A 12,500-nucleotide genomic window follows, 5' to 3' on the forward strand; every position below is an offset into this window, starting at 1 on the left:
GCAGGATGTTTTCGGAGCTTCAATGTCGCACAATCTCCTGGTAGTGCCCCTTCTTCCTGTAATCAGGTTCTTTGCCCATTAAAAACCATTGTATGTGTTCCCTACTCTCCTGTGAATTTGTAAAAACTTTTTGTTAGTTGAAAATATTACTTTTTGGAGATTTTTAATGCACACTTGTCTGTTTATTCATAATAAAAATAAGAAAGTTTATTCATTCCCCCCAAAACAAAGACAATATTCCTCTTTGTTTCTCGTATGTGTTCAAAGTATTTTTCCTGAGTTTTAAATGTGCCGTTACTCTTTTTTAACAACTAATGATCCTTTATATATTACTCAGTAAGGCTTGCACATCTTTTTTCTTGTGATTTATTCCAATGCTTTTAGGCTTAGAAAATCTTTTGCATTGCAAATATTGGATCAAAGTTTACCTGTATTTTCTTCCAGTTTTTTCCTTTTTCCTTTTTTTTTGTTTTGTTTTGTTTTTTTTGGGGGGGAGGGTTTCTTTTACATCATATACAATGTTTATATGTATTTAAAAATTATTTAGAATTAATTTTTCTTATGGTAGGATCTATGTTAGCTTGCCCAAATAACTATAGCTTCATCCCAGGACCATTTAGAATAGAATCTTTCTTCTCCCCCTAAGAGCAGTTTTTGAGCCCTTTCTTGTGTATGGCAATAAATGACACGGTGATGAATTCACTGACTGCACCATAATAAAAAATGGCAAGAGTCATAAAAAAAAGATAAGATCATAGTAAAGAAAGTGTGAGTTAAAATGTGTTCCAACTTATGTAACTTACCAAATAAATAGTTGGGAATGGATTTACTATTTGGTTTGAACAAGAAAATAGCAAGAAAAAGACATTAACTAAGGATGTGCTTTTTTAAAAAAAATTCACATTCAATTAATTAACATATAGTGCATTATTAGTTTCAGATGTAGACTAAAGATGTGTTTAAGATGTAAATGAAGGTATTACATTTGTAAAAAAGAAGAAATTATGAGATAAAATAGCAGAAATATATATATATAAAACAGCATATTACTGTGGAAAAGAACAAATCAAAAACATTGTAACTGTGCTGAGAGGAGGTTTCACCTCTGCAACAGTGGACGCAAGAAGGCAGTGGGGTAGCATCTTTAAAATGCTAGAAGGAGGGGTGCCTGGGTGGCTCAGTTGGTTAAGCCTGAGCCTTCGGCTCAGGTCATGATCCCGGAGTCCCGGGATCGAGTCCCACATTGGGCTTCCTGCTCAGCAGGGAGTCTGCTTCTCCCTCTGACCCTCTGACCCTCTGACCCTCTGACCCTCTGACCCTCTTCCCTCTCGTGTTTTCTATCTCTCATTCTCTCTCTCTCTCTCAAATAAATAAATAAAATCTTTAAAAAGATGCTAGAAGGAAAATACCTGTCAATCTATAACTCCTATTCCAAAGTAAGGAGAAAATAAAGACAGTTCCAAACATAAGAAGAAATTAATACCCAGTGGCTCCCAATAAAAGAACCATAAAAGATATACTTAAGCCAAAAGAAAATAGTTTTCAGGATATAAAAAATAAGAATTAGCCCCAAAACTGATACAATATTTGAACAAATTTAATGATCTTTCGATGGTAAACTTGACTATTTTTGTGCTATTTTTTTAAGATTTTTTATTTATTTTTTGAAGAGAGAGAGAGAGAGAGTGAGAGAGGGAACACAAGCAGGGTGAGTGGGAGAGGGAGAAGCAGGCTTCCCGTGGAGCAGGGAGCCTGATGTGGGGCTCGATCCCAGGACCCTGGGACCATGACCTGAGCCAAAGGCAGACGACTGAGCCACCCAGACGCCCCTTTGTGCTATTTTTTAAAGGTGAAAGTAAAGCGCTGCCCAAATGTAACAATACGGGACTGGAAAAGATGCTCAGTAATGAGTCCAAGATGACGGAATTCTTTGTTTCTGTTGAATTCAAAATACAGGACGCCTTTTGGGTTTGTAGGTGATGTGAATAATTAAGGATGCATGCTAAAATCTCAAAGTTAGAACTAAATAATAAAAAAGTCAAAATGTCCCAGAAATAGAAGGGAAAGAAAGAAAATGTAAAATTTTTATCAATACAAAGACAACAATAGGAAGAAATATAAAGGGTGTAATAGCTCTGTCTGCTCTCATGTCTGCAGGTATGGGAGGTGGCTTGCTTTCTGGGGTCTTGGGAGCCGGATATGGGAGAATATTTGCGGACATGTTACAAAACTGTAATTCTTCTTGCTGCCAGTATCTCAAAAAGACTTAATAAAGCAGCACATTTTCCATCCACCACAGCTGACCAGCCAGGGTAGGGGAATTCCAGTAAACTAGGTAACCCCCAAATTGCCCAATGTCTGCTTTTTAAAAGAGCCATTTTTAAGCTGCTGGTTAGGAAGTCATTCCGACTGTAGAACAAGGACATCACTTATGTTCCTTCTGTGTTTACCATTGCGATTCTCAATGGTTAACAATTTTGCCATTGACAGGTACTGTTTATTTTTCTATTTCCCTGCCTTCTGAATTAATGATCCCACCGTAACACTAGCCAAGCATTTTTGAGTGTGGTATTATAGAAATTACACAAATTCAACTTTATCCTATTTTTTTTAATCTGAGAAATTTTCAAAGCACTTCAGGATAACTAGAGTTGTATAACTCATAGTTTTTACAGAGTTTGGGGCACTGCTTAGTGTAAACATTCGGTTAACCCCGGTAATTGGGCAGAGTGCTCTCTGGACCTTGTTCCTCATGAATCTCCGGAAATTGGGAGCAACTTTAACAGGGAGAGGAAAGAAAGTCATAGGTGTCCCCCAGTCACTGTGTTCCCCTCTAGTCTTATGTCCATCCTTTGGGTGGAAGAATTCAAAATGCAGGGCAGACATAAAAAGACACTGAAGACCCAATTCAGGTCTGAAGGGAGGACTTTACTATCAGGGACAGATAGTAGGACTATGTCCCTGTTTGTCTATAAGATGCTGGTGTAGAATGAGCATATTTTTAAAGGGTGGAAGTTGACATCTTAACTGCAGCATAGCACAGATAAGCAAGGAATATTTACTGAGTGACCAAGTGGTAGCTTTTTATTACTGACTGACGGACTTTACTGATATCAGGTTATGTGACTGGGTCTCAATCCTGATAAAGGAGTTTGCTGGGGTTTGTCAGAGATATGGACATAATCTTTTCCAATGTAATTGTTCTGGAAAGAGATTTCCACACCTTAAAGCTAATATAAAGGGTAGAAGTTGCATTGGCAGCCTCACTTGCTCTAGCACCTTCTTCCCAGCAGGCAAAATGAAAATCCTTGTGAGTATTTGTTTATGCTTCTTTATACTCTTGTGGTGGTTCTTGCGAGGAATGTTCAAATCCAGTATGCCTTGGATTTCAGAACTCTTAGATGAACACTGTGCATGCTTCTAAGCTTGTGTGCTTGAATTAAATAATGTCTTTGGCAAGGATAGCATTAAACATGAAGTCGGATATTTACTGGTCCATTGTCTATTTTCTGAGACATTTGCTAAGAAATGCAAAGAAAACATTTTGGAAATATCTAGAGAATTTTAATTTGGAGAATTTTTAATAATAATTCCTTATTATTATGAGCTTGGGAAGGAATGCAGGCATTTTGGGACAACTGCATTTACTGTTTAAAAGAGAAGGGGCAATTTTTTGAAAAAGGTAATAGCAGCTGTCATTTTCTAAGTGCATATGAGATTCTATACTAAACATAAATACTTTGATTTATTCACTTCAACAACTCTGAGCTGAGTAGTATTACCCCCATCCTACAGGTGAGGAGACGGAGGCACAGAGGAATGCAATTTTCCCATGCCGGCAAATATGAGTTGTAGACTTGAACTGTACCCATCTCCGGCCCCACTGGCAGGAGCAGTCACGGCCCAGCATTCTTGCCATGCCAGCCCTCTTCCTGCCGATCCCAGGCCTGATCCCAGTCTCCCATGGCTCCCCATTGCAGTGCGCCATGAACAGAGGTCTATATTTTGACCCAGAATGGAACTCCTTCCCCCAGTGATCTATCCTTAATTCTCATTTAGCTGTTGAGGGAGAAAACAAAACAATAAGTTCCTCCCCATCGGGTGTTCAAGATTGTCGGCTTAAAGAGTTCCATCTCCGAGGGGTCTCTGGATTTTCCAAGAGGAGAACTGTTGCTGAAACATAAACGTGTAACCTGGGTGTATTACTCATGGTGTTGGGTGGGTGGTTATTTGGGGGCCAGGGACAATTCCTGAGCTCTCTCTAATTATATCACTATGGTAGTCAGTCCTCCACCCATCTGTTCAAACCTCTGTATTAGAACCATTAAATAGAATAGAGAGGAGCGTCAGAGGTTACAAGAGCTGGCCTGGAGTCAGAGAAGGCCTGTGGCTGGGCAAGTAGGCAGGTTGGAGATCGCAAACGGGTCTTTGTCAGACACTCCACCCCCAGTCATCAGAAGAGAAATGTTATTGGTGATTGTTAGGAAAGTCGAAAAATCCTCCTGGCAGGTCTTAAAAATATCTGCCTTCCTGCAGACTCCCTCCATGAGCGGTTTGCAATGACAGTGCCATACACGGTGGTGTTCAGAAAAGAGAACACAAAACTGGGATCAACACAAAACTGTTGGATAAGACTCTTCACACAACTGCAGCAAAATGGCAGAACTGCATCACCGTCAGCCTCATGGCCCGTCAGCCTGTCATTTGTCTGACGGCATCACTAAGGAGAATATAGAGGCTTTCCTCGATGTCAGCCTCGAAAGTGAGCCATGCCTCCAAGCATCCTATTTTCATAGTTTCCCTTGGGGATCCATTGTCTTTCCATCACCCATGAATCCATTTTAAATCTGTTTTACCTTCTCAAAGAATTAAGTACATTTTTTTTTTTTAAACCATAAAACACAACTTCAGTCCTGTAATCCAAATCCACTGTGAGTCACACCAGGGTGTTCTCATAGTAAAATGAGTTCTTCCTCACAGTTCACCTGCTCCAAGTTGTTTCTGGCATAAGAACACATGCTGCCTAGAAGATTATGATGTTGGGAAGGGTTGGGAATGGGGCATAAAGGTAGAACCTGGTGTCTGATAAATAGCATAAAGTCAATAAATACCTGTCAAATGAGGGAAAGTGTGTTTCACATCTCGGAAATGCACTGTTGACCACCCATGACCACCCTCCTGTATCTCCAGGTATATATTTTCTGAGATACTTGTACTTGTCCTGTTCAATGCCTCCTTAAGTGCCCTCTCTCAAAGACTGCCCTAAAGAGAATAGATGCAACTGGTCTGTTTTTCAGGTGGTATTTCTGGTGCTGGTCATCTTTGGGCCACAATCTCATGGATACGAGGTAAGTTGGTTCGCTATGGACTTTATACCTTAGAGTTACTGGGAGGAGAAAAGGAAGATACAGGAACATCTATCTGGAGGACCGTAGAGAGCCCATATGCCCTATTTGGGGATGGAATCCCAGAAATAACCAATAATGGAAATGATAAGGTTGGTTCTTTCTTTCCAAATGTAATGCCTCAAAAAATGCAGCCCATTGCTTTAAAATGTGGTCAATTTCATTTCTCCTGTGATGTCATTGGTTCTGCCATATGTAATACAGTAAACCATGAAGAAGAGCTTCACGTTCTTACTTTAGCCTGGGTTTTCGGTCTGGGATGCCAGTGAGGTTTCAGACTTCAGTCTCTTGTTCATAGCAAGTGGAGGGCTTTATTTTGTCAGGAGGGTTGCTTTTCCAGTACATATGACTTATGGAAAAACATTATGTCTTTGTTGTTAATCTAGGTTTATAACATCATCAGCCCAAACAACAATGGTGGCAATCTTCAGGAGACAGTGACAATTGACAATCAAAAGAATATCGCCATCGTTAACATCCATGCAGGATCATGCTCTTCTACCACGATTTTTGACTATAAACATGTAAGCAGAAAGGGAATTTTTATATTCTTCAAGACTGGGCTTGTAAAGGGTGAAGGGGCAGCCATTTACTATGCATTTGAATTCTAAGAACTATCCTTGCAATTCTTTCAGAATTTCCTTACTTTCGTTTTTCCTTTTTAAAAGATTCTATTTATTTATTTATTTATTTATTTATTTATTTATTTATTTAAGGGAGAAAGAGAGCGTATGTGCACTTGAGCAGGGGGAGGGGAAAAGGGAGAGGGAGAGAGAGAATCTCAAGCAGACTCCCCGCTGAGCTCAGAGGCCGACTGGGGGCTTGATCTCATGACCCTGAGATCATGACCCGAGCTGAAAGCAAGAGTCGGATACTTAACCGACTAAGCCACCCAGGCTTCCCCAAATAAAACCATTCCTAAAAAAAAAAAAAAATGTGACAGGAAACATACACATCTGCTTGACCGTTTCAGGTGGCAACTGGAAGCATCATGATAATTGTCTCACTACAGGCTCAGGAAGTGTCTAGAAGAGCAGACCCAAACCAGAACATGGCCTGGCACACAGGCTCTCAAAAATATTTGCTGAATGAGTAAATGAATGAATTAGGGCTTCTAATACAAAAACTCATGCAGAAAAAGAGCAATTGTGGAATAAACAATCACAGAATAGCAGAAATCCAGAACAAGTATACCCATTTAACTATGTAAGTAGGATATGCAGTAAATCATACTTCTTCTGGAAGAAGGAAAGTATGTTAACCCAAAAGTCCAAACTATTTCCAAGTTTCAGTTACTGGTATTAACAATAAGTCTCAGAAACCTGCTCAGAAAAGTCATTTGGTCCTTTATCCATTTATTTATTTGTTTTCCATTTGTTCCACCTGATTAGGAGCCTGCTTTTACTGTGGGACAGAGCCATGCACTGTGCATATAAGTAGGTTGTAGTCCATCTCACTGGACATTTGAACACGCTTTCCATCTCCTTTTCTTGTAGGGACCTCCTCACATGCCTCCTCCCCATCGGCATGGGGAGTTCTGACAGGTTTAAAAGCAGAGAATCTTTGAAAGATACAGTTTTAAAGGAAGTGGTACTGAAATTGTTTTTTAAAGCAGATTTCAGAGAAATCCCCCAAGTGTCTTTAAAAAAAACCCAGAGTGGTGAGGACTTGGTTTAAGCCCCTTCCACTGCCATCAGGCTTTACCTCAGGCTATTTCTGAATTTTAGGAACTGGCAATTTGTGAGATTTGAAAAATAGGAACTAGAAGAGGGTTTGTATGACATACAGCCTCACAGACTGTATAATTATTTGGAACTCTGTAGAGAAAATTCCATTCGGGATGAAGGTTAGGTGGCCTCCCGTTCCGTCCGGTTCCATGGGCCTCACCCACCATTGCTGTTTCGATCCCACCTTCCTCCAACCCAGCGCCGTCCAGCCAGGTTGGGTTTGAGGTGGAGCAAGGATGGAGAGAGGATGGTAAAGGAGAGAAGAGTCGATGAAACGTGTGTGTGGGTGTTGGCGGTGAGGATGAGTGTAGGATGTGAAGGACAGTTTCCCAAACAGCCCTGTCCACTCGAAATCTCTACAATGGTGGAAATGCTCTCTATCTGTATTTTCCAACAGAGAAGCTACTGGCCGCTTGTGGCTACTGAGCACGTGAATTGTGTGACAGAGGAAGTGCGTTTTAAATTTTACTTAATATGAATTTAAATTTAAATAGCACATGTGGCTAGTGATGAACATATTGGAAAGCACAGTTCTAGAGAATATTGTATTTACCCCAAATTGAGGAAAAGGCAGAACGAAACCAATAGAAAGAGACCAACAGCTGCTGCTTCTTACTTGTTCAAACCCCACACTACAGGCCCTGATTGCAAAACATGAAAAGTGTGGCACAAGTCATGGGTTTGTACAACTTTAGAGATGGAAACAACAAAGCAAAAGTAAAACTGTGATGTAAAAGAAGGCGAATGGATAGAAGGGATGGCGAATTGAAAAGCGGTCACATGCACTCTCTGTGCGTGCTCAAGGCTTTCCTCAAGGCTCAAATGTTCTCCTTACCAGTTCTGAACCCGGGGAGCCAGGCAGGCCAGTAACTGTGCTCTTGCTGCCTCAGGGCTACATCGCTTCCCGGGTGCTCTCCCGAAGAGCCTGCTACATCCTGAAGATGGACCATAAGGCCATCCCCGCTCTGGACGAACTAAAACGATACATCTATGAGAAACAGGTGATTCTGCAGTACCCTTTCCCATTCCCTGTTCCTTTGCCCAGGAAAACTGGTGCCTACAGAGGAAAGAAGAGGGTAAGGGGGAAGACCATAATATTCTATCTTACCGTGGATATGTACTCTCTACCTGTTAAAGTGTTTTCTCCTTTATTGTTTTTGGGACAGGAGTACATGAGTACATCGCTTCGCTTGATTTCTACCGTTTAGCCCCCAACCCAAGAACTTATAATAAATTCCACTGTTTTTCTGGAAAGGACTGAGAAGCAGGGCTCTCGGAAATAGTGACTGGCAGAAAAATGAGCGAAGTTATAATAGTCCACAACACAAAGGTGCAAAGAAACAATATGGGCTAGGGAGAATAAACAAACCCTGCATGAGGCTTGGAACCGGGTGTTTCATTCTCCCCCTGTAACTTCCCATCTGTGCCGCCTCTGCCATGGGATTCACCCTCCCTGGGTTTCACTGTTACCAGCAGTGAAATAACATTGGTAATAACGAGGCTTCCCTGCAGACCAAGTGCTCAGAAGGAGATGGTGTCTTGAGATTCCTGACGGCCTTCTGCTTAATAATATGAAAAAGAAAAAGCAGTTTAGGATAAGGGACATCAAGTTATGTCAGTCTACTTTATCCTATGCCCCTCTCTTCTACTGCTCTAGGCTATGAAGAACATGTACTCTGACAAATACTTCTGGGTCAAGTACAACCCACTGCAGTCTCTGATCGTGCACATAGACTGGTTCCTGTTCGGCTCACCCATCAGGCAGCTCTGCAGTCATGTTCCCCTGTACAAGGGGGAAGTGGTTGACAAGATAAGTGAGTACCAGGAAATTATTCCTTCACCAAATGTCTTCTGAAAGCTCCCCTGTGTGGGACACTCTGCTTGGGGTTGTGCAAAATACAGGTAGACATGAAACACGACTCATTTCAGTTAACTTCGGGAACTAAATATCTACCATGGGTGGAAATCATGCTAAACGTGAGGGAGATACAGAAATGAGTGAAACTCTGCTGTTAAGTCTGGTGGAGAAGTTGATGGGTTAACACGGAGGATGAAATTTTAGGATGTCCTGGGTGCCAAGGAAAAACGATTGGATTTCCTACTGTTCCTTGTGCTGACGGGTGCTAATAATACAGTATTGTATACTTGAAAGTTGTTGAGAGGAGATCCTAAGCATTCTTACCATGCACACACACAAAAGAATTACCCATGTTAAGTGCGTGAGTTTATGGATGTGTTCTCTTGATCTTGGTAATCGTTCTACAACGTGTATGTATATCAAATCATCACAGTGTACACTTGAAATATATGCAAATCCATTTGTCAATTATTCTTCCAGAAAGTTTTAAAAACTATTTTCAGAATCTAGGATAGAATGAGTCTAAGGAAGAGCAAGCAAAGTGCACTGATCCGCAGGGAATAAAGTCCTGAGTCATCCAGCTAACATATATCACTGCAGTCATTACTGGTATTTTTATACAAAATTTCCAAACATGGGAGAGTGGCCAGAGGGAAAGAGGGGCCAGGCCACAGATGGCGAATGCAACAAGATAAATTCCCCCAGAGTAGTGGAAGGTAAGATACAAGAGAAAATAATGAGCATTTATCACACTGTTACTGTCTAGAAAAAAATATTTAAGATATTTTTCTTTTAGTAGGGTCATTAGTACTTACGAATAAAAGCACATTATGCAGCCATCAAAAAAACCGAAATCTTGCCGTTTGCAATGACGTGGATGGAACTGGAGGGTATCATGCTAAGTGAAAAAAGTCAATCAGAGAAAGACATGTATCATATGACCTCACTGATATGAGGAGTTCTTAATCTCAGGAAACAATCTGAGTGTTGCTGGAGTGGTGGGGGGTGGGAGGGATGGGGTGGCTGGGTGATAGACATTGGGGAGGGTATGTGCTATGGTGAGTGCTGTGAATTGTGTAAGACTGTTCAGTCACAGACCTGTACCTCTGAAACAAATAATACAGTATATGGTAAAACAAAAAAGAAGATAGTAGGAAGGGAGAAATGAAGGGGGGGAAATCGGAGGAGGAGACAAACCATGAGAGACTATGGACTCTGAGAAACAAACTGAGGGTTCTAGAGGGGAGGGGGGTGAGGGGATGGGTTAGCCCAGTCACAGGTATTAAGGAGGGTACGCTCTGCATGGAGCACTGGGTGTTATATGCAAACAATGAATCAGGGAACACTATATCAAAAACTAATGATGTATGGTGATTAACATAACATAATAAAATAAAATTAAAAAAACAAAAAAACCTAATGATGTATGGTGACTAACATAACATAATAAAATTAAATTTAAAAAAAAAAAGCACACAGGCAGGTCACCAATGCAGAATGTCAGAGCATCAATCGAACAGAATCAGACAGCACTTCTAGAAGTTGTCAGTCTTTTTTCTTTTTAATTTTATTTATTTGAGAGAGAGAGCATACAAGGGGGGGAGGGAGAGGGTAAAGCAGACTCCCCACTGAGCAGGGAGCCCAAGGTAAGGGAGGGCTCCATTCCAGGACCCCAAGATCATGACCTGAGCCAAAGGCAGATGCTTAACCAACTGAACCACCCAGGCGCCCCTAGGAGTTGTCAGTCTTATTTAAGCTAACATGTTATCACCCTTCGTAATACAAGGATAGCTAAAAACTTGGGTAACATAGAATTACATGTACAACCCCTAGTCAAGACATTAACCAAAAGGCATGGGTTTGTTGCATTCTAATAATGTATTTCTCAATGCTCCTTCTTCACAAATTTGTCCCCTTTTCAGATAACGTCCGTACTGACGTCTGCTCAAGGACCGGATTCCTGGGCATCTTTGGAATCTCCATCTGCTCGGGTGTTGGCGCTTAAGCATCACCCACTGGCCTCGTCTTTTCCAAGACGCACACCCTTGGTTTCCACTCAGCAGCCAAATTAAGTTCTTTCCAAAGCCCCAACTAATGTTGAGACTCAGGGGTAAAACATAAATCCTGTATCTACAGATCTCTGGGTGTTTGCTTTTTTTGTAAACAACAAAGGGAAGCCAAACAATGTTGATGTCAACATATAGAAGGAAAGAATTTGCCAGGATTTCAAGTAAAGTACATAAGGTGTGAAACTTCCCCACGTAATGAAGCTGAGTCATCACAGGGTGGTCAGCTGGGCGCAAGTGTACGTCTTGCCTCCACCAGACCAGCTGCCCACCTGTCCAACGAAACGAAGGGGATTCAGAGGGCCCTTATCGTGATGAGCACCGAGAAATGTGTAGAATTGTTGAATCATTAGGTTGTACTCCTGAAGCTAATATAACACTGTATGTTAATTATACTTGAATAAGAAAGTAATAAAATAAATTCTAACTAAAAATAAAACAAAAACCACCACCTGCGCATTCTGGGCGGAGCCGGCAGTAGCCTGCCCCTGCTGAGGGGGGCGGGGTGTGGTGTCCCCGTAGCAAACAACTTGACTGCTCAGGTGATGGGTACTATCTCCTTTGACAAGGCACCGAACTTGGAGGGCCAGTCACATGGCTTTTAGAAGATGCCCTGTAGGGGCACCTGGGTGGCTCAGTGGTTAAGTGCTTGCCTTTGACTCAGGTCATGATCCCAGGGACCTGGGATTGAGCCCCGCTTCCAGCTCCCTGCTCTGTGGGGAGCCTGCTTCTCCCTCTTCCACTCCCCCACTTGTGTTCTGTCTCTCTCTGTCAAATAAATAAAGAAAATCTTAAAAAAAAAATGCCTTTTAGCTCATCAAAGCACTAGTTTAAACCTTAATAAATACTTTTATAATATATTTTGTCCTGAAGTGAGGGGAGAGGTCGTGGGGAACACCCATCACCCAGAGAAAGATGAACCTTACTGAAAAATCTTGACAGGAGTGAGAAACTAACTGGGAACACCAAGCCAACATATAAAAAGAAAGCCATTTCCAATATTCCAAATAAATTGTGTAATGTGGGCATATTCCCAGATCATACAGCTGGTTCTCCTATGGACCAGTCAGCTGGGAGCAAGTTCAGAACATAGAGGAATGCCTTTAACAAGAATTTCTGTTATCAACTGCTCTTATTCCTAACTGTGCATCTACTTCATAATAACCATTAATAAATATATTTAAAACACTTAACCATGTGCTCAGCACTGGGACAGGTATGCTGGCAAAACTACCCTCGTCAAGGAAATTATGTTTTTGTTGGGGACGTGAGACATTTACATGAAAACATTTGCTAGCAATGGTAAAGAGCGTATAATAACATGCCAAACGAATAACAGAATGTACTAGCTGAGACCTTGGTGTTTGTGCGATAGAACTCAAAATCAAATTAACTGAGGCAAGGAGGTTGGAATTTACTGTCTCATCTTGCTGTAGAAAGATCG

At 41.3% G+C, this 12,500-nt stretch overlaps 1 protein-coding gene across 1 annotated transcript; it reads left to right on the forward strand.

Annotated features, from left to right (window-relative positions):
- The first annotated feature begins 3,298 nt into the window (after positions 1 to 3,298).
- On the forward strand, positions 3,299 to 11,106 carry GKN2 (gastrokine 2). The gene is made up of 6 exons (XM_027624214.1): positions 3,299 to 3,310; positions 5,298 to 5,348; positions 5,792 to 5,929; positions 8,023 to 8,133; positions 8,790 to 8,946; positions 10,913 to 11,106. The coding sequence occupies exons 1-6, from the start codon at positions 3,299 to 3,301 to the stop codon at positions 10,993 to 10,995; spliced, it is 552 nt and encodes a 183-aa protein (XP_027480015.1). The 3' UTR covers positions 10,996 to 11,106.
- Positions 11,107 to 12,500: the final 1,394 nt, after the last annotated feature.

This window comes from Zalophus californianus, chromosome 8 (genome assembly GCF_009762305.2).
Source record: "Zalophus californianus isolate mZalCal1 chromosome 8, mZalCal1.pri.v2, whole genome shotgun sequence".
Taxonomy (NCBI): domain Eukaryota; kingdom Metazoa; phylum Chordata; class Mammalia; order Carnivora; family Otariidae; genus Zalophus; species Zalophus californianus.